At 34.6% G+C, this 23,409-nt stretch overlaps 1 protein-coding gene and 1 long non-coding RNA gene across 13 annotated transcripts in view; one reads left to right on the top strand and one right to left on the bottom strand.

Annotated features, from left to right (window-relative positions):
• The window catches only part of LOC145971141 (uncharacterized), a 239,991-nt gene that overhangs the window by 139,749 nt on the left and 76,833 nt on the right, over positions 1-23,409 (bottom strand). The window lies entirely within an intron of this gene.
• Ten-a (Teneurin-a transmembrane protein) overlaps positions 1-23,409 on the top strand; it is a 448,925-nt gene that overhangs the window by 138,820 nt on the left and 286,696 nt on the right. For 8 of the 10 annotated variants that reach the window (XM_083098478.1, XM_083098483.1, XM_083098481.1 and 5 more), the window contains 2 exons: positions 116-174; positions 9,822-10,067. In XM_083098478.1, coding sequence (XP_082954604.1) covers positions 9,833-10,067 — 235 coding nt within the window. In that variant the 5' untranslated portion in view covers positions 116-174; positions 9,822-9,832. The remainder of the gene's footprint in view (positions 1-115; positions 175-9,821; positions 10,068-23,409) is intronic. The other 2 variants (XM_083098479.1, XM_083098487.1) reach the window with 2 other exon arrangements.

The raw sequence follows: 23,409 nt of genomic DNA on the forward strand, positions 1-23,409 counted from the left end.
TGACGGAAATTATTTAGAAAAAAAAGATTTTTACATCGACGATTAATGGTACTTCCGCTTGAATTAATTACAAATATCAACAAATATTTGAAATTGTCTTATTTCCTGTTTTCAGCTCTGCTGAATACGCGGAGCCTAATAAGCAGATTTTGACCACCAGTCTGACGCATCACTGTAAGTACAATATATCTGAAATATATCTTTAGTATTCATTTAACATTAATCTTAGAAATGAAATGTATTTTTCGAAGAATAATCCCATGTTAGAAAATATAACGTTGAATTAATTTATATATTAATTGCCACAAATTTCAATAATTACAATAGTTAACAAAGAATTTTTCATTCAGACGCAGAGAAAAATCCGGACTGTGTTCCATCGTCACAGACGAGATTCTTTTGCCGTATAACACCGCGACACGGCGAGACTTTCTTCGCATTTTCGTCGCGTGAATTATTCCTTTCTCGCGCAAGCTCAACGTCGTCTGCACCGTTACGCAACTTGTACTTTAGTACATCCCGACTGTGATTCTTTTGTAGCGGTAGCCGGCTTTCCGTCACTTTGCACGGTTTGCGTTGCGAGAGATGGTGAAACGTTAGACAAGGGTCGCGACTTTCGCATGAAACTTCCTCCACTTTTGTCCTCTGGGGCTGACGCTATAACGACTCTAATCTCCTTACGCTCCAAGCTGTTTTTGCCGACCAAACGAAAGTGCTTATGGCGTTGACCAGTCGGGTAAGAGACTTACAATTTACTTCTATCTAAGAGGCTTTGCAGGACGCGCAGAATGTTGTCGCTATTCTAGGCTTTATTTAATGTTCATGTCATTTTACATTTGCGCTACGACGCGAGTTTATCCTGGCACCGTCGGTGTATTTTCTTGCGAGTACGTTCCGACGAGCGCTATAACGTCGGAAAGAAGCAAAGAAAGATGATAAAATTTTTTTGTCACTAGTAGCGGTATTAGAAGCAGCAAAGTCAAAGTCGCAAAAGGACTACCGCGGAAGATTGCATTTACTCGCAATTGCGAGACAAGAAGGTACAAATCCTCGTGTGTGTGACAATTGTGTATCGCGTAATCTCGTGAATTTTATATCCATTTAAAGAGTAGCTTCTCTTGTTCCTTGTAATTGCATGAATAAATGTTGAATGTATATCCATGATTAGCCGGCGTATACAGAGCGTTTCTAAAATGTTTAATCTAACTTTGCCAGAAAGAGAGAAAGAGAAAGAGAGAGAGAGAGAGAGAGAGAGAGAGAGAGAGTTCTACTAAACAAAATAATGAGAAAAGTTCATATAAACAAACAACCATCAAACGCTAACTTTTATTTACTTCCGTTATTTCACTTTTAAATTCGAGTGGCCGAGGCAATTTGTAATTACGCGCGCGTGAGTATTCGTAGGATTTCTCCATTTTCCTAACACGAATTACATTTAAAATATCTACGACATTTATTCTTCCGCGTGTCAATATTAGTAATAACATTTGTTCATATGTACACCATTTCGATTAGTATAACATAATTGCAAGCAGGTGTTCATCATTTATGTATGTCCGGATATTGATGTACAATAAATGTAAATGTAATTTCTGCTTCTTCGATATTAGATCGTCATCGATTATTCCTATAATTTAATAATAAACAACAGAAATATAAGTTCAATGATATTATATTTAAATCTTATTATTGCAGCGAGCACATGAGAATATGCACAATTCCGATATAAATCCGATAAGAAATATTGAATGTTTCATATGGCAAGAATGCATTTTAAACGATCCATAAAATCTTCTCGCGAGAGAATCTACCAACACGCGCGAAATTTCGTTTCTATTTATAGCTTACTCTCTTCTACAGGATTATAGAACGCGCGTTTCAGAACATTTCACGAATGTAGTGTTGAATGAATCATCCCGCGTTCCTACGCATGACACCCCAGGGGCTTTCGAAGGACAATCCAATTTCCACGACCAGTCTTTCGTTTCAAGAATGTTGTTTTCTGCAGGTCGGGAAAGTGACAGTCTGAAAGTCTCGCGCTTCTTCCTTTTTGGCAATATCAGATATTTTTTTTTCATCTCAAGAATTCATATTTTTATGTTAAAAAGAGTTGCGTGAAATAAAATTTTAATTTTATTTGAAGACGTATATTTAAAATATTTATTTTTGCTTATGAAGCTTTGTAACAAATTTGTATTTTTGCCTATTGCATTAAAAATAAATCTTTTTTCTATTTAAAAATTACTCATAAAAGTTAAAAGAAACATTAAAAAAAGAAAAATTAAAAGAAAAATTCATACAATTTATGATTTCTAATATTATAAATTCGTGTTGTATATATATAAAAACAAAGTAAAGATCGATTTCTCTCTCTCTCTTTAAAACTTATATTTATTATTTTCTTATGAATACTAATACTAGACTATAACTGACATATTAAATTTTGTTCAACGTCGTGAGACAAATTCTCCACATTTGCTTACAAAAACATATCATGGTCGCGGCACGTAATTCCACTCGGAGAATCGTTAAATGGTTCGTGCGATTTCGTATTAGTGAGAAACGATGTTCATCTAGCAGCATCCAGCGTAGTCAAAGTAGGTTTACATCGCAGTTAAGTTTCATCGTAACGTCCCTATGATAGTTGGATGCCGTGATGTTAAACCATCTTTCCTACAGTCAGTGACGACGTCGCGTCGCAAGGATTTACCGATCATTTAGCAAATGAAGACAAAACTACATCGTAGATTACGGAGCGCGAGCGAAGCAAGGACACAAGAGAGTTTCGAGATCTTAATATCGAGATCTTAATATATCTGTCGATATAGACTATGGCTGATCATACTTGCTCTGATTTCAATAAAAATACGACAGAACGCGTTCGCACATGAATTTTATTCACTTTATAATTGCAAATAGCATATGTATACACACAGTAATATTTCTCGCTTGAAGATTTATTTTGAGATTGTACTTGCGCCAGTGTACTTGCCTCAATTATTTGCATTATGTATTCCAACTCTAAAGTATGCTTCCGAGATCGCAATGTACGAAGGCGCTGCTACGTATGTATATCTGTAATTAAATGGAGGAGCCATTACCAAGAATAATTGAGCTTCAAAGAGTCACTAACAATCGACTTTGTAATCACTGCAATCGAACGGAATGGTCGTTAGGATCCGAAGCCTTCCTTCTCTGATCTCGAACGCGACGTCTATAAACGGCGCGGCGATGGACCCGTTTGTTTTCTATCGACTGCTACTTTGAACTTTCGATAGCACTCGTTCTATGACACGTGGAAGCTCTCTTTCGAGGTAAATTAAACGGAAATCGTTACCTTTCCTTCGTAGCGCATCTCTTTCTCCGCTTTTTATCATCACTAGAATCACGCGAGCATTACTCTACTTTGCATTGTTTCTAAAGAAGAATATATCTTTAAGTCTTCAGAATTTAAAAATCTCTATTACGGAAGAAATTAAATTATTAATAGATTCTTTGTTTGTTACTAGAAATAAATTTGCAATGAATCATTATCTAGTAAAAATTCATTTAATACACATGAAATATTAATAGAATCGTGCGTATCCGTGAAATAAATGTTATAATAAAATATTTTGCAATGTCAACTTAGTGCTAACGAGCAGAAATGTAATTTTAGAATTTTCAAGATGATATATTTGTAATTTGTCCGCAAAAAGAGTGCTACATACATATATGACGGATATTCAATACTTGTACCCGCTCACCGTGTGGTAAAAATTTCCGGAAAAATAAATATTGCTCTGATGCTGGAACTACATTCGTGTCAATATATTCACGCCCTAGCAATGCCTCGCGGTTTTTCGATTTTGGCGGAGTAAACAAAATTTATGAGTAAACCGCTTCACTGTAATGTTATAATACCATCCATCCTCATCGATTATCACCGCTTTTAATAACTTCTATCTCGTCTCCATGGATCAATATCAATCGCGTGACAGATTTTGAAATATGTATGGAAGTCTTCTATCATACAGGCTATCTAGAAATAATTTCATTTGAATTGACAAATTGTGAGCTAACAAAATATAAGCTTCAATATGCATATTAGTTATATCGTATAAATAAATTTATCCGATTCAAATCTAATCTAATTTCTTTCGATACTTCTAACAAAACAAATTATTTAGAAAATAAGTAGAATATAAAAATTAATGATTTGCGTGAAAAAAATGCATGTTCCGTAGTGTGATATTTCACACATTATTGAGGTGCATTATTAAGATAACGTGAACAAACTGAACAGCGCGAAAAAAAGAACAACGTGTGTAGTTAATTCACCGATACAAGCGATCCACTTGATGGAGCAAGCAGCTCATCTTCATGAGAGATAACGTCATGCGAGCACGATAGGTCGCGACAAAAGTTAACGAGATGGTGTTAATTAAATCTCGCACGGTCGATCGCGGGTGAGAAAATTTGACAATGGACGCGTCTACATGCCTTCGCTAGTGCATATATATATATATATATATATATATATATATATATATATATATAAAATACATATACATATATATACACGTCAGCTCGTTTATGCACCGACGCGTACAACACCAGTACGGTGGATCGTTCGATGGATCGGCCGGTGGTCGAACTCCGATGAATCGATGACCGCTTTTAGTAATGATGTGTACATGGCAGGCCATCCTCTCCCGATGGAACGCCACGTCGGGGTCAACGCAGAACGCGGCGGCCGTACCGGAGGATCGTGTGTAGTGGCAGCCGGAGTTTGCCGAGGGGGACTTATTACGTCCCTGGAATTACCATATAAATTATCGCGTGATGAACCCGCCGGAGTGCGAAACCGTGCACGCTCCGGCCTTTGTCGAGGTTTCGGTTATGGTTAATCGGCCACGCCGTTTAATTGACATTCTGCACCGCAAAATGCCGCGGAAGCCGCCGCTACCGTGCAATTTTCTTCATCGCGTGGATCTATCTGATGTCAAGCGATGATTGACAGCCGCGTTTAGAACAATTTCAGTCAAGTGTGCCGACATTTTCACATACTCTCTTAAATTTTAATATTTACCACGAAGAAATAATACATGTTATCATAGTTTTTTTTTGTAAATATACAGACTAATAATTACTAATAATACAGACTAATAATAATTACCTAAAGAATACAGGTCGAGACGAGAATATTCGAGCCAAAAATCAGAAATAAAAAATTGATAATCTTTTTATATTGATATTAGAAAGAGCGAAAATATTATGTTAAACCAGTGCACAAGTAATATCTTTTATTCGGCACATTACATTTAATATAATTCTTGAATTAATACCTCAAAGCGTTGAGAAATTCACGCGCCGGACATTAAGTAAATTCATTCCTAGCTGCGGTATGCATGAACTAAATTATTTATACGTTAACTAAATTATTTATGCGTTAATTAAATTATAAATAGTTACATGTGTACCATAATTAACGCGTATTCAAATCTCAATCATCAAAGTTGGACGACGAGTGCTCGACGGGCGCGTTTCGGAAACGTTATTAAGATTAAAACTGCATAATTATCCGGCTGATATCGAGGTAGTAGAAGTGATCCATAATGGAAAGTTAGATGAGTAGAACTAATATTTAAAACTGCGTCCCCTTGACGAACAAGCGTATCGCGCGAGCCCGATGAATATGCAAAAGTCTTTCTCGAATCATATCTGACTACACAACTGCCAGTTTATATTTCATGCATTCAGATGACCTTCTTATATTCTATCTCAAGGCGAATGGCAACGTGGTGGACTTGAACCATGTCGTCTACTGTTACCTTCATTAGATGCCGTTTAAAAACCCGGTCCACATTTCTCGTGAAATTTCCGCAGCGGTGTGGTATGCAAATCCCACTCAATTCGCACGAACACGGGGAAACTCTTAAAGCCTTTTATGGTATGCCTTCTCTAAGACTGAATTCGTGGTCTGAAAGTCGGAGTGCTACTATATTCTTCAGTACGGGGAGATATTACGAAACGACTTTTCGTGCAGGTTACACATACATTGCGCGCGGCTGAGGATTTTTAACCCCTTTCTAAGAGGTTACGTACGACACGTGCAGATTTATATTTACCGAGTGAAGAATATATGCACACACGAGTGTATCGTAAAATCTGACGCATTCTTCACGTTTCCTCGTGGAACACAAAACTTTTCTTTTACTTAATACAATAAACGATGCGTACCACTTAGAACCGTGTCCGTTTGTTGCTTTTACAAGAGAACAGCTGGTATTATTGTTGGAAAGTAATAAAAAACTTTCGCATTTCCGTTGGTTCATTATTACAGAACTGTAACAATTTCTTGGCAATAATAAACACGTGTGAGAGAGAGACGCGCCTCAATATTGAGAACTTTTATTCTGCTCATTCTATATCTGACATCGGATACAGCCAACATATTCTCCTTCCCCATACACCGCGTTGCTTTGTAAGATTATGATTTTTGGCACCAATTTTGCCCCGTTGAAATTCGCCGAGACATTTCGGCCATCTTATTAATCATGATAACTAGCAATGATAAAACTTTAACGTGTAACATTTAATCCGTTCTCTCTTTAGAGGTTTAACTATTATCTTTATCGTATAAAACTTTCCCGCATTTAGTACCGATTTTATATTAAGATAGTTTTACTTTTCCAATAAATGAATCTACACAAAAAAGTAAAATTATTTTCTCGCTAATTAAATTAAAAAATTAAAGAAATGAAAAATTAGAAAATTGATCATTGAATTAATGTTTATTATATTATTCTACAATAAGTTTATTCTCTTTTTCCTTTTCACAAAATCATTATGTCAAACTTTTATGTTAAAAAAACATGTAGGCGATAATAGCAGAATCATACTAAACTCGCAGTCAGCAAATCCGTGATAGCCCTCTTCGCAAAGCGCTTTATATTGCACAAGCCCATTATGTTATCAGCTATGTGTGTTATAAGTTATAGCAATAAGAGCTCCCCACGGCTGGATGGTCTGCTTTATGTTTACGACCTCTTATAAAAATTTTCTATTAAAACGACAAATGCCGTTCATTATTGCGAAATAGGCAATACATTGTCTAATATGGAAGCGTAGTGCGCTAGATTATATTTAGTTTCTTTCACCGTGAAATTTTCCTTTTATTATGATGACACAAAAAGCTATATCTCGAACTTCGCTAATCATGCACGTAAATTGAAGATTATTCTTCGATCGTTTATTCGCGAAACTAATTTTGAAGCATCCGTTTATTCAAGACTATCTAGCTGAAATGATATAACTAAAGTTGATTATCGAGAATAAGGAATGAAAACTTTTACGCTAACGACAGTTTATAATCCAAAAGCGCTCCATGATAATTAAATATTTATTTAATGAGCAATTCAAAATAGATAAGTAGAAAACGTCGCCTCAAATCAGATACTTGAACAATATGTAGATATATAATAGTTTCGAGATCCATTGATTGATACTAATATATTTTAAATTATCAGAATTATAATAGCTCTCTTCCGTTGTTCTGATTGATTGATAAAATAAAATTTGTTACGGAGAAACGAACTTATATTCACATCAAATAATAAAGAGAGTCACAGGATATGAGTGTCACATTTACGAGTGATGTGGAGTGCCACTCTCTTTACGCGTCGTTTAAATTATTTCATTACGGTTAGTTAAGAATCAGAGTTATGAAAAATATCGATCAATAACGTGAAATCACGAAGACTGACAGGAGTCCTCTCGTTTTATTCGTAAAGAGGCACTCGACTGCGCTTGCGGGTTCTTCGTTAACTCGACTCGCACCACGGATGTTTTGAGATTCACTTACGGTTTGACAAGTCGCCCACATTCTCGACGCACTTACGCGAACGAAGGAAGATGCGCGAAGGGCCGACAAAACAAAACACACATCGTAAAGTACCCTTGGTGTGTAGAGAGGATGAAACCTGTTAGTCGCTATTGAAGCAAGTGAGAAAAGTGGCTGTGAGAGAGATGCCTGACGATGCATAAGGGCGCGTTTCCAGAGGATGGCTTATCTCTCGCCCGGCTTTGCGAAGCATTGAGATTTATTAACGCGACGCCTGACGCGTTGGATGTCTCTCCATAAATTTCACGGTTGCAAATTTCTGGGAATTCGTGCCGATATGCTCGTGGTTATGAACCATCGCATTTAGCTTCTGATTCGGGATTACAGCGGAATAAAGCTCGTCATTCCCAGCATGGTTTCCTCTATTTACGGCATTTAAGTATTACGGTGCTCGTCGATTCATTTTTAGAACGTGTGCGCGAAAGCGTTGTTTATCAAATATGAATGATAAACTTGTAATATGTGTGTATTACAATCGTTATTGTACTTTTACGAAATCGATTTGGTGCACTTTGTGTGTGTTTGCCATATATACAGAATTTAATTTACTTCAATCTCATTCAATTTTCATATAATATTTGCCGAACAAATTCCCTGACCAATTCTATCGGATACAGCCATTGGTAAACGGCCGTATTTATTGTCTTTTATTGAATCGGAATCATTTCATGAGATTGTTTTTACCGGACTCATATTTATAACACGTTTCAAAGTCTACATTTATAGTGTATCATTAATTGTGTAAAAATATGATCGACATGCTATCTTTATTTCTATACTCGAGAATAACAACGATAATGGATCAACATTAATGCTGTTTTTCGAAGACGTAACCGAAAACGTAACACGGCCATTCCTTTTGTAATATACGTATATATACCAGTTCTAAACTGAAATTTCATAGTCCAAGGAACAGTGAGTGATCTTAAGACATCGCTGTTCGATTCTACCTTGAAGCATCAATCAGCAACCCCTGCAATCAAGGGAGAGCAACGGCAAGCGAGAGGACGTCTCCATGGGAATTTCGAGAGGCATCCACCACTCAATTATCTGCCACCATACACATTCGAGATCTTATCGATCTATAGAGGTCTCTACTCGAACGAGAGGGTCAACAGGAAATTTCTGCGTAAATCTAGGATCGCTTTAACAAATATAAAAAACTTATTAACGAATTAATATTAACGAATGATGAATGATTGCTAATTATATTACATCAAAATCAAAAACCGCGAATTAAAAATACAATAAAATTGCTGTGAATAACTGATAATCGATTTTATAGTTTTATATGAAATATATCATCTGCTTTTCCGCTTATCAGATATTCTCTTTCACTATCGGAATAAGAAAAATATCCATATTATCTCCATTATATATTAGAACTGACAGTGAATATCAACGTTCTATGGCTCAGACGTAAACAAGCTTGTCAGTATCCGAGTCAGAATTATTTGCGTTGAATATCAGCAAATGTCGAATATACAATTCGATTTCATTCGTCCCTGAATGATTCTGAGCAACGACCGTGAATGCCTAATGAGCCATTGTTCAACGCTGACGTACTACTATTGGTGTTGCGCGGATAGCATCATTGTTATTCCCTATACAATTTTCATGTTGCGTTTGGCTCATCATCTGTCGTTTTCATATAAACCTTAAGATTCTCTAATGCACAAGAAGCTGTATTAAAAGTTTCATATGTCCTTTTTGCAATTTTTACTATAGCTTGGATGTGAAATTTAAAATGTAAAATTTACTCTACATTATCTCTTTTCTAAAAATGTCAAGTTGTAAAAAAGCTGTCACATACAAGCCGTGGTTATTTATGTATAATAAAATCTGTAGGAACATGCGCGTATATTTAATCTTAATACTTTTTTCATAGCATTTAATATTTGCTGATACTTTAACTGCTGTCACTCACTTGTTGCAGATGCTGTAGTGATGGACAGCGAGGGTACTTTGGGCCGCGGTCATGCAAATGGGGGCCGTGGACTGCGCCGTCAACGGTCCCTGGAATGGAGAGAACGGCGCGGTTATGGAGCTAGTGCTCAATCCAGTAGCGATGATGAAGATAACGCACGTCACGCAGTGGGGTCTGTGTCGAGTTCATCTGTTGCAAGAGGCGCACGTAGTCCCGGTCAAGTCCTTGCCTCCATTTTGGCACAACAATACGGCAGTAAGTAACGAAGTCTAATTTTTTCGGTAAACTTAATTTTTTTTGACAAATTTAGCACAGTGAGTCCATATCTTCACTCGGATATTTACAGAAAATGTTTATGCAATTTTATTATTATATTATGTGTTGAAATACGTTTACTTTCCTTATTTTTCGTTAGTTTTAAATTTATGTTGCATTCGATATAAAATAACACGTGCTGATGTGAATAAGCTGACGAGGAAATAGACACGTTATATTGATACGAGTTACATTTATATTTGCTACATATTATATATAAATCTGTCATAGTCCCGTGTTTGTTATGTTCAAACGAAACGATATGTATATATTTGCAATCTGTACCGAAAACGTGATTCTGCCATCACTATGCCGTTGTTGATTTTTTTTATCGATATCTATTTTTGATTTACGGTTGATCCTATTTTCACAACTCCAGTGACGTAATATTATGATATTTGTCCGATATAATGATTTTTCGAGTTGTAATTTTAATATATCGATACAACCAGTTACTTGTTTTACTATATTCGAGAATACCTTTATTTAACGTTTAATATTATGAAATGTAAATCAAATAATTAGTTCAATAACAGATATAATACAAACTAATAGATTTCAATAGATTTCAATCATAATAACTAGAAATATGCTACGTTAATATTGACATAAAGCTAAATTTCCGCTAAACAAAGCACAAAATCTTTATAACATAAATTAATTTTACTATGTAAATTTTACTGTGTAAGAATAATTTCAATATTTTGTCAAGGGCTTTTAAGTACAACTGATGTAATAATTTATATTTCCTGAAGTATCTTCGATTGAATTGTATTCCATCAGACTATCCTGAAACTCGACTTAAAAGAGCATTAACGAGGAAAATCTCTAAACTTAATGAGTTGTGTATTTCAACAAGGACCGTGGAAATTCAATACTAGATTTCATGCATATATATAAATAAATGCAACATATAAATAAATAATAAATAAATACTATCGATTATCCCGTTTTTGTATACGATTGCGTGACGTAGCTTTAGCAACTGTTTTAATTGCGGCGCGTCAGATTAAAGTTGCTTTTTTTCCTCTATTTGATCCGGTATACCAATAACCAAGTTTTACGTACCTCGTTCATCATATTCCATCAAACACCCAGGAGCTCGCCCATTCAAATCGCTTCCCTTAATCTCGCCTCGGCTTTCCACCAAACGCGTAGATTAAAGGATTTACGAAATTAGTTTTACTTCCTCGCGTCGTCTACAAGCACTGCCGGATATTACGTTCGAAGACCAAAATCAAGATTGCCGCGCGCGCGCGCACAGTGTAACCTTCTTCTAATATAATATCTAATATAATAAGCGAGCACTTTGAAAAGTAAATGAAGCCTCGCGAACAATAACTCACGCATACATATTATGTACTCGAAACAACAAATTAACCCTTTCGTACATTCTGGTTATACAAATATTACCGTGTATCCTGAACGTGCCTCGTACAATGTAAACACATTTCAGCTCAAACGATGATACAACGAATTCTGCTCCAAAGAATAATACAATAAGCCTGGATAAGTTGTCTCATATGGTATTCCCTTATCTGCTCCCCTATATCTCTTTCGTCATTTCCCTCACCGCACCTCGATTCCCACGTTTCATCGATTCGTCTTGAGGTCGAACAAAGTAGGGAACGCTGCGCGTACATTCGACGATAGGGACGAACTCAATTAATACTGATACTTCGATTTATACTATATTTCTTGGTTGTGGTATCAAGCGAGAAAGAAAGAAAAAGAGGAAAAGAGAGCGAAAGAGGGAGAGAGAATATCTAGCAGTCCACCTCACGTCTGTCTGCATTTGTTCCAATTCACTTGCTGCCGATTACCGCGCTGCCTCTCCGCGCCGAGTCCACCTCGTCCCGATCCCATGTCGTCGTCCTCTACCCCATTTTCATCCCTATTCTCCCATTTCCTCTGCCCTGTATCTTCACCCGACCCCTTCCCTCGAATCCATCTACCACTCGACTCGTGGGCACGGCGTAGTGTCACGTAACCGCACTCGAAATGTATCGAAAGAGGCGATGTACTGACAACGTAACGACTCGCCTTTACTCGCCCGCAGCTTCTCCTGCTTGTTCAATTCTGTTTCCGCGCGCCGTCTTCTCGTCCGCCCATTTGATACGCACTTTACCGTAAATCGATATTATGCAGCTTTCCGACGTTTCCCGTTTTAGAAAGGATGGCCGCGTGGATGTTGTTTCAAAATCTCATCGTTTATTAATTCATTTTTCATTCGCTCACAATTTTTTTTAATTAATGAACGATCAAGGAGGTTTCATTTGTAATATCGATTGTATGGTTCGAGTCATAAGATATTAAAATTTTAATCATTAGTCTATGATCTTTATTGTCGATAATAAATTGTTATAAAAATAGTCCGATAATTAAAATCACTTCATATAACCGATAATTAAAATCACTTCATATAACCGATAGTGTATTGTGATAATAAATTAAAACAGTTTTAATATATTTTGCTAAATCATATTCACGTTTCACCCTCTTTATGATTCCTCAATACATGTCATTATCATCTCTATGATATAATGGAAAAAGATCTCTCCTCGTTCCCATGCCTTCTTAGCCAGGATCAAAATACCTATTATAGCTTTCCATCAGACATGAACGAAAGTACCGTCTCTTTATTAATGGCATCCGATGTGTCATGTTACAAGAGGGCCCAAGCGTCGATATAGATGGCAGCTCTTAATCTCCGTCCGCACAGTCATCAATATATTGATGTCCAGGCGTGGGAGTCCTATCTCCAAGCTACCCGGCTGGACCAGGTCGGCTTAGACATTATATTGCCAGCTCATTACCAGCAACGGTTCATATCACGCTTTACTACCTTCCGGAAAATGTTGTCCACCGAAATGACAATGTGCGCAGAAATCTCACAATACGATGACACCATATACGGTGTTGCGTTATACCCCCAGAGATTATATAAATTGATAATTTGATATGATGAAATATATATATACAATAGCAGTCTCCGGGATTATTGCGCGAGTGCACGCCTATCTGTTTATCGAACCGTTTCATTCGCGTTAATCAAATATTGTTTATACGTTATTCAGTATACGAAGAGAGGTATTGATACATTTGATTCATATATGTTTATTGTTCAATATTTCGAGTCATTTTTCCATTCCGATAAGTTTTAGAATCGATACATCGTATAATCGATCGAAAGCTGCGTGTGCGCAGCTTGTTGTCATTTATAAGCCGATACAGCGCGAATCTTGAGATTACAATCACGCAAGACGTATCATGTATTTATATTTGTGTCAAATATTTACAAATCGCACATCCTGTTAGGTTTTGCGAATAACGATTGGTTGCAAAAAGTGTCACGACCGACATGAATAAAATAAACGAAGATATCGTAGCAAAGCGTGTTCTTAGTATTAATGGAAGCGGTAGCAAGAACTAAAAGCCGACTGCTTTTCTAGCTAAGACTCGAGATCTAACCGCGCTTGAGCTCTCCATCTGGCCTCCGAGCATTTTCAAGTTACTACATACCACGGACTTAGCTCCGATGTATTCTCAAGGATTTCAGAAGACGAGGTTAAGCCATGAGTAAATTTTTAATGGTCAGATGGAAGTTCCAGCTTCGCGAAGTAATCGTATGGTATACGCGAGATATCGGATAGAGAGATTAGTTCGGAATTCACGAAGATATAACCAAATCATTATAGCGCTAGAGCATGACAGAGTCTCAATAAAAAAAACTCATAATTTTCTCGACATAAATCGTCTAAAAAAAATGTTATTTTAACTGTAATATTAATTTAGTATATTATATCGATATAAAATAGATTAATAAGTTTCGAAATATTTAAATTCTTAAAGCATATCTTTCCTTATTTTGAACGAGAAACGAATTAAAATGGGATTGACTTGGTATTCCTAATTTTCTACGAATTGCTATTTTTGCACAAATGTTATTAAGACTTTTAACTACGAATACAAAGATTATATAATGAAATTCTTACTCGAGTCGGCATACACATATATATTATTTATATATATTTGTGTGTGTATGTGCGTTGGAAACTCTAAGATGTTAACGTACAGGATTAGATATCTGTTCTTGTAACGAGTCTGGAAAATAGGTTAAAACAGCAGTCATTAGAAGATAATGCAAAAGTTTCACCAAGAAAGAAAACAACGATCTACACGTCTCTACTTATTCTATCACATGAGAAACTCACACACTAGCGAGTGTCAGAGCTAGTAGCTATCAGAAGGAATGAATAATTTAAAGATGTCGGATCGCATGATCGAAATTCACATGTCTAGGAATCGCTTTGAACGTCAAATTACGAGGGGGAAGGTGGTTCTCTCTTCGTGCGATCGCTTGAATAATTGCGTTACAGACAGTCAATCCATTTAAATCACTCTATTGCCGACAAATGGTTCATTAAAATGCAGCGAATCGAATTCCTGTCGCGCCAATTGCGTAACGTAACGGGAATATCCCGATAAATTCTAATAAATCTTGTCGATGAACTTGCTGCCGGTGGTTGAGAGAGTCGCTGATCGCGTTCGTGTACAAACTAAGTTTGCATTAAACATCACGAAATGTTTTTTGACATACATTTGTATTCATTAATGTTCAGAATCATATTTTTGCGAAGTTATAATGCATACTGTTTCATAATAAAAATTATATTGCTGTCCCATTTACTTATAATCAAAAAATAGAATCGATATAAAATACCTGCAGAAAAAATATAGCTTATACATAATGTATTGCATTTCTATTCTGTATGTGAACAATTCTGTGTACGTGAACAAAATTTTAGATCATCTTGTGATATATCTGTCATATCTAGAATTTTTGAATTCATTAAATTTATATTGTTTTGAATCTCCATTTATAACATCATTTGCATAGTGATCAATATTCTTTACTATTATATATTATATATATTTTTCTAAGTATATCATGATATAATTAAAATCACTTATCCTCGGCTTTCACTTACGATCATATGTCCGACTATGCATGTAATAGCGTGTAATTTGATACTGTGTACAAAGTGTTAACATTACATAGCCAGAGGTTCGGTAATATTCGCATAACGTAGAATCAAGATTGAAGAGGTACGTAAGATATAGGCCTACATGACCGTAAGTACCAGGATACGGGCTTGTGTGCTTGACTGAATGTTCTCGCTCTATATCCTGCACCAGGCGCCACCGCAACATGGTCCGCCACGCTGTGCCAGTACATATGTACGTGTATATATTACCAATAAATTTTCGTACGTAAATTACGTATAAATCTCTCTTATTTTCTAACTCCCTATCACGCAATAATCTGTTGTCTCGTTCTTAACACTGCTGTTTATGTGAAGCATATAATTATTGTTAACGCATACATGTATAATATTAACAATGTTAACAATACAATGTTAACAATAAATAATAAATAATGTTAATAATACAATGTTAACAATACAATGTTAATAATACAATGTTAACAATATATACGCATAAAAATGTTTATTCAAAATATTTCATATTAGCTTCAACATTCAATACTATTAAGATGTTCAATAATATTATTGCTTATTCATGTCAATATCAATATCAATATCAATAATATTATTGCTTATTCATGTCAGTATCAATATCAATTGATAACAGATAACGTTCTGCAAACGAAGCCCAAGTAGTGCGAGTCAGTGTTCGATCATACTAATATTCGTTCCAAAAATAGAAAACTTTCAGTATATAAAATTATATAAATAATAAGTGTAAAATTATACAATAAATAATATTATACATACAAATGTTATACATTAGAACATATTATTGTGTCAAATTACACAATAAATAATAAATAATAAAATGTTATATATTTTTATTTATCGCATAATTTTACATTTATTGTTCAAAATTGTTCTTAATGTTACATATTTTTTATAATATATCGTGTAAGAGTAAAATGTAAGTAAAAAAATACATAGCAATATGTAAAGCAATATGTAGATTATACTTGTAAACCATGATTCATATCTTTCCCTCTTTTTGTTTCGTTTAAGAGTTTTAATTGTTTGATCTATCGTCAAATTATCAATTATCAATTATCAATAGAAATATATATATAATTTCGATTTAGAACATCTTTTGACGTTATCCAATTGTCTAATTTCCTTTCGCTCCAATCTATTGTTCTGATAGAAATATATACAAATTAAAGTTTTTAAAAATCGCGGTTTTCATTAAAATTGTCTGATATATTAAATCAAAACTGTAATGAATAATTAGATAGTAATGATAGTTATAATATTGGGCCATTGTTTTCAATGTAGCAACCAAATTACTGACTACACACAAATTACAAACTGGATACGTATCTCCTCTTACCAATTCCTTTTCCTCCTATACTGTAGTGCTTGATCATAGAGCTCGTTTTAGGATTACGCACTGATGAGCGACCCCGTCGTAAATATCGCTCTCATTTTACGTAGATGCGGCTTCTCATCGGCAAAATAAACACGTTGGAAGTAAAGTTACCCTAACGAGGGAATCGTGCCCCTTGATCTACTAAAAATGTTTTCCTATACTTATTATTATCGGTATAATCAAGTCATGTCTTTTTTTATTCACATAGAATAGAATAATCTTAGTATATGTGCATATTGCATGTATGTAAACTTTCCAAGGCATTATTTCCTGCAAACGTTGGATTTTTAACGGTAATTTTTATAATACATTGCTGTATGTTGTTTCACCATATTTTGTGTAAATGACATTTACATGAGACAGATAATAATCGGAATGGAAAACAATATTTGAGAAGATCATAATGATATTTTGATGTTTAATTTACATGCGATTTGTGTGATATAATTATAACTATCAACTACTGGCAAAATTCGATAGTGTAACGAATATATAGCACTATCGCTTATTTAGTTATAAGAGAAATTGAGACAGAGTGTCAAGCACCTCGCTGCAAACAATTAATATTGACTAACGATCTATATATGTGATTTCATGAAATGCGTATATTAACGTTTCGTGATCCTCAATGTTAATATCTAAATGTCCATCCGAAAACCACGCATTCGCAGAGTTAGGACAGAGCGAAAGAGAAATGCAATATGACCACTCAATATTGAAAATTGCTTATATACACACATCGAATATAAAATTATAACTAACCGTACGACCGATAGCATCGTGGACAAAAATAAAATATTGGTCATATGTTCGGTGCAAAAACGCTCATTCTTTCCTGTCACTCTGTTGATTATCTAAACGATCGTCGATTATATCCACGCGTATAAAGACTAACGGCGAAGTTTCGCCGAGCGAGCCAGTCCGTCACTCTGTTTGTCGCATCCGATACTCGCGAGTAAATGCCGTCGATGAAGAAAAGAAAAAGGAAAAAGAGGGGAAAACAAGCGCGTGGTACCCGATACCGGGTTTCTCATTATTTTAAGTGACTTCAGAGGCAGCCCGGCGTGTATATGCGCACCATATATCACCACTTGCCACTCAGCCCTGCAGTATCGTATAATCGAGTTGTCAAGCAAACTACCCCTTACGGAGAATGGGTCTACTATCGTTGTCGTCGCCGCAGACGCCACCGACGCCATAGTAGTCGCCTAATGCACGCGTTATTACGTTACGCGCATTTAAAACTCCCCTCCTATTAGCAGTTTGCCATCTCCTCTGTCGTCTGGATCGAATCCAAGGAAGGTAGCGGCGCACGAAATGACGCGCAGGTGTAACTTAGTTGTGGCGCGCGGTCGGATTTAATTCTAGAAAAGCTATTGTGAGACGCTCATAATAATATACAGAATTTGGATTATCTCTGTAGCATGAAGATTTTCGCGAATGACATTCACGGCACAAACTTCATTTTCGTACAATTATTTTCGTGACTATTGTATCGGAGTAAAGATACACTGATACTGACTTGTAATACGCCGCAATTTAAATTAATACCACTTTTCATATTGATCCATAATGATAAACAAGCATGTGTTGGTAGTTGAAGTAACGAATCGATATCAATGTGGCAATCATCTAGGAAGTTGCTATACATTAATCGAGATGTCGAATTGTAACAATATAACGGGTACTATATGCGAGTACATTGTTTCCATCTATAAATCGATTGCTATCGTCCGTCGCATCATCATCCTCTATTACTTCGCGAGTCGATTTATCACTTATAATCATCGTATCTACTTGTGCGGTCGCATACCTCGTCAGACGTATAAGCAGCGCACCTATTATCGCTCGCTTTGATGTCGCGATGTAATCCTTATCTGAATACTGAATTAATTTCTGAAAGGATACATACCGCGTCTGGCGCTCAACTACCGGTGCAATCGTCGTTATTTAAAGCGAACAATTATATCGAGATAATTTTACGACGTTTAACGTGCATTACCGCCGTCCAAATGGATTCGGAGCGGAATAACTCGCGAGTATCGAACAAACGTTACGCGATATCGAAATACTCGAGTATGTCTGCGCCACTATCTCGTTGGTATCGTTGCACTGGGGAAAAAGGAAAAAAAAAGAGATATAAATCGCTTCCTAGAACGAGAACACTCCAGAGACCCGAGAAATCCGAGCGAAAAGCCGATAAACCATACTGGTTTTAATGAACTTTCATTTTTCCGCGCGAACCTTTGGGAATACAAGAATAACAATTTTATTTTCGCGTAAAAGAGACGGCGGGATCGAGTTGGAACGTCGCTATTTATTACTTTCGTTTTGAATCTATTTGTCGAGTCATAAAGAAACCGAGAAATATAACAGTAAAATGTTTAATTAATGAAGATTGTAAGAAGATTAAAAATTAAGAATATATTATTACACACGCATCAGATTATTGTGATGACAAATGCAAATATTTTTCCTAATTTTTTGAAAATTCATACCATAATTCCCATGTTATAAAAGTAATTTTTCATATGTGCGCGTGTATGAATCAATTTCTCATTCAACTTTTATCAAAGTTATATTCGTGCATCTTAATTATGCGTACACAGCTAGTAGAACGTATGCTCGCGAAGTAAAGCTTCGCACCGTGCGATTACGCGACCTGCTCGGTGAACATCGGCAAAATATTGCAACAGACCTTTACATTGGAATAATAACAACGCAAACCGCACATCCATATTCGTTTTGCGGAATAAGGGCTGAGCCTACCTAGCGTAACTCGTGCGCGAGGTCACTTAATAATGCAGATGGAGAATGCCCCTAGTCCCGGAACACCATGTGTAAGTCATGATTAATATTTCAGTTGTCGACCAAGAGGTTGAGGTGAATGGGGGAGGGGGAGGATGGCGGGAAGTACGTCGGGAGGGGACGTCCGGAGTATGAGGGTACCGACGGAAGGACTGACCATTGCAAAAGCATAGGAGGTGCGCGAAGGTTTCGTTGTCCGGTACGTTGTTAATTATTCGCAAAGGAAATTAATGCGTTCCTTGCAATAATTTACACCAACCGCGGAATGAATGGTGGCCAGACGGAATTATTCACGCTTCGTGGATCATAATTTCGGGCGTAAGGTTTTAACGTCTCGCGTGAAAATAACCAAGATGTCGGCGGCTATTGCTAATAATATCACTCAAAGAATCTCACGTACCCTTATCTATTTGACGTAAGGGAAATGTGTGAGAGAATTTTCGTTAGTAAAGTCGCTTCAACGTCGGAAATTTCATCATGTATTTAGATAAGAGATAATTTTGATTAAATTTCAAATTTAATGTATTTAAATTTGAATTCTCTCACATGCACATGTATATATTTTTTCCATGTAATTCTTATCAATCACTTATTATTTCAAATCCGAACTGTAAGAAATCCTATTAAACTGAAAATATTAATGGCCAATATTAAATTTATATATCGATAGAAGTAACTCTATATATGCTAACTTTAGTACAAAATATTCATTAAATGCTGCTTTAAATATGCCGGATATATGTTCGCAGAATGTCAGCTAACACAAGTTAAATTGACATATGCTAACTAAAAATACATATATAATGTATGGTTGGAATAAATTAATATCTCAGACTATTATCACGTGATTTGGAATTCAAGAAAAAGTACATATGAATATCTTATTTTTATACATAATTTAATATTTTTCCTTCCTCTTTCAAGTTGCAAAATAAAATTTTCATTACTTTCTTGCTTCAATATTAGAATAATTCTTTATTAATACAACAGTTTAATGAATGCCATGAAATATACTCCTGAAAAATTTCAGCAAGTTTTATATAACAAAATGTCAGATAGACTGCAATAAAAAACAGTAGACTGTGCAAGTAGTTAGGGTTGTAATGAATTTACCGCAGTCGGTCTTTAACAATGCGCATCTCACTATCGCGCCGCTGTTTCGCCACTAACGATAACCCGGTGAAATATGTTTTGAACTCGGCGTTTCCGCAGCGTAGCACTCGAGGCTTAGATTTTCTATTATCTATTTGACACATTGCTTGCTGCCAGAAAACTTGAGATTATTTCATGTTCGAAAATGGAACTGCAATACATATACATTAAATTCTTGTTTTTTCAGTGATTTTGTAAAATTTTTTATTAGGATTATAAAAAGTTATTTTCTATTATTTTATTCATATTTGAGAGTGTAAATTATAATAACAAAATGTATAATTTTTATGTATAATTTTTAATATTATTCTTCAATATATTAATTTTTGTGCGTGGATGCGTGTGCGTATTAGTCGATCGGATTAAATTGAGCTGTTAATTTCGAAAATGCATGAGAAAAGCAGGAAAAATACATATTTCTACGCATGATGTTTCGATTACTTAAATCATATGTAATATAAATGCATATCAAATGAATTCACTATACATAAACAGCGTTGATTTATTTTCAGTACGAGATATACACATATTTGCTCGAATCGACAGTTTAACATTGTATCCATGGCAATTAAAATATTACCATCATCATTTTGTACTTTAATTTCGACGTTGATTTCGCAATGTTATATATAAAATTATGAGTAATCAATTTATAATTAATTAATTGTCATTCTAACAAGAGTATTAAGTATATAATATAACGTAATATGTTTATAGTATAGAAATATTTAACTATGCATTAGTAATGTTGCATATTAGCTAAAATATTTCAACATATATTTATTTATGAAACTTTTACAACTCTTGAGAAATATTTACATATTTATTATTATTGAATATGATGCACTGTTACACTGTGTTTATTACAATTTTTATTTACGTTAAAAGACTACTTTATTTTGTATAAAATTAGTGACAGAGAAAAAAATTAAAGAAAAAAGAGAAACGCGAAGGAAATCTCGTGATCGAAAGTTTGAAGCTAAAGGATCTTCTACCGATGGTATGCTATTCTGTGCCAACGTCGTCAATAACGAAAGATATCGATATGTAATTCCTAGTTTCAAGGATGATGAGAAAAGTTCTCATGTCGTTCATAAACTATATAACGGATACTATTCATTACTGCCGAAGGGGGATTCAACGTAGTTGCTGGTCGCATGAGAAAAACAAAACATTAAGTAGATAGGAATACTGCAGAGAACATTGAACTTCGAACCCTCTCGTCGTCAACTACGACTCTGTTTTCTATAAGGACACAATGAAAAATTTAACAGATATTAGAATATTAGACTTTAGGCTATTTTTTCACAAGTAATTGATATAAAATTTTCATATCAATAATGTACATTCGTTATTGCGTAAATAATAGAATTATTCTGAATATTTCATCATAATTTGATCTAATTAAAATTTATTTTTTTATACTCTTGTAAATTCAGCAAGTTTGCATGCTAAAATTGTTATAAATCTATAATATATCCACTGATAATATATGTATAAATTGAATATTTTTGTTATTTAACTCTCATGCACTCTCTAGGTGCTATTACTCAATAAAAAAAAATCAAAAAAATTTATCTAATAAGAGAGAATATTCTATAATAAAGAGTATGTGAGATAAATTAATGGAAAGATATGCGAATACGCGTGAAAAACTGATAGAATGCGAACCGCAGATTCCATTTATGCTTATATAATCGCCGGTATTTTTTCGTCGAAAGTTCAAAGATGAAAAATTACGTACGCTCCTCGATTGACCGAACTTTCAGACAAATACAAAGTTACTTTACAACGTTTTTAACATGAAAACTCTCCTTTTTTATGATATAGAGAAAAAATCGACCATCGCTTATATTTCCCTTCGCCTGAATAGAACTATTTAATGTGGAAGTTGTATCGTATATTATATTCGTCATAATTCATATTTTTCTCCTTATATTTTTTCTATATTTTATGATCAAATTATGATCATAAGACTTTTAATAGATGTAAAATAACAATAAAATAACAATGTAAAATAACGAATATTTTAAACCTTAGATAATTATAGCAAGTTTGAATAATTATTTGTATCACATGTACTATAATTTTTAAGTTCGTAAAACTCCTAGGCATCGTTATTCAAGGATTCCGTGAAATTTCTCTATCTTCGTTTCTCCGTTTCAATGTTCAGTGTTACCAGTGACAGCAGTTGCGTTTCTGATCCGTGTTTCATTTAATTGTTTAGATCACTTGGATGCATTATGGCTTAAATTTTATTTTGTGTTAAAATTATATATATCATTCCATAACTGTCTGATTGTGTCAGTCGCTTCTAGCAAACGGCAGACGAAATTATTCATTAAGATAAAATTTTAATGCCTTTTTAAGTTCGCTATACATAGTTTCGAAACAATGAAATTTTCCCCAGTTTGATACCTATTGTATCAAGAATATCTCTATGATAAAAATCACACATATTCAAGCATTGTATTTATGTTCTGCATCTATATATATATATATATATATATATATATATATATATATATAAAATAATTATATTTTGTTCTGGACTAAATATAATAATAAATGCTTTTTTAAATTTCCTTTGTACTATGTACTTTTTTATGTATAATAATATACTTTAACTTTTATTAATATCTATTTTTTATGTGTTATATTTCAATAAGAAATATTCTGAAGTTAATATTTTATGACAAGTTAATCTTATATAAACAGACAGAATAATTTTGATCATTGCAGTTTAGCCATTCTTATATAATATTCATAAAAAAATAAAAAGAAACACATTTTATGAGATCGATAGATATTATTAAGATTCTATACTAATTATTTAATCATACAATCATACATACTGATAACATTCATATAATTGATAATTCTTTTGTAATATAATACTTTTCAT

Source organism: Camponotus vicinus, unplaced genomic scaffold (assembly GCF_025532165.1).
Source record: "Camponotus vicinus isolate PSW18456_S1 unplaced genomic scaffold, iyCamVici1.0 SCAF_4, whole genome shotgun sequence".
Taxonomy (NCBI): Eukaryota; Metazoa; Arthropoda; class Insecta; order Hymenoptera; family Formicidae; genus Camponotus; species Camponotus vicinus.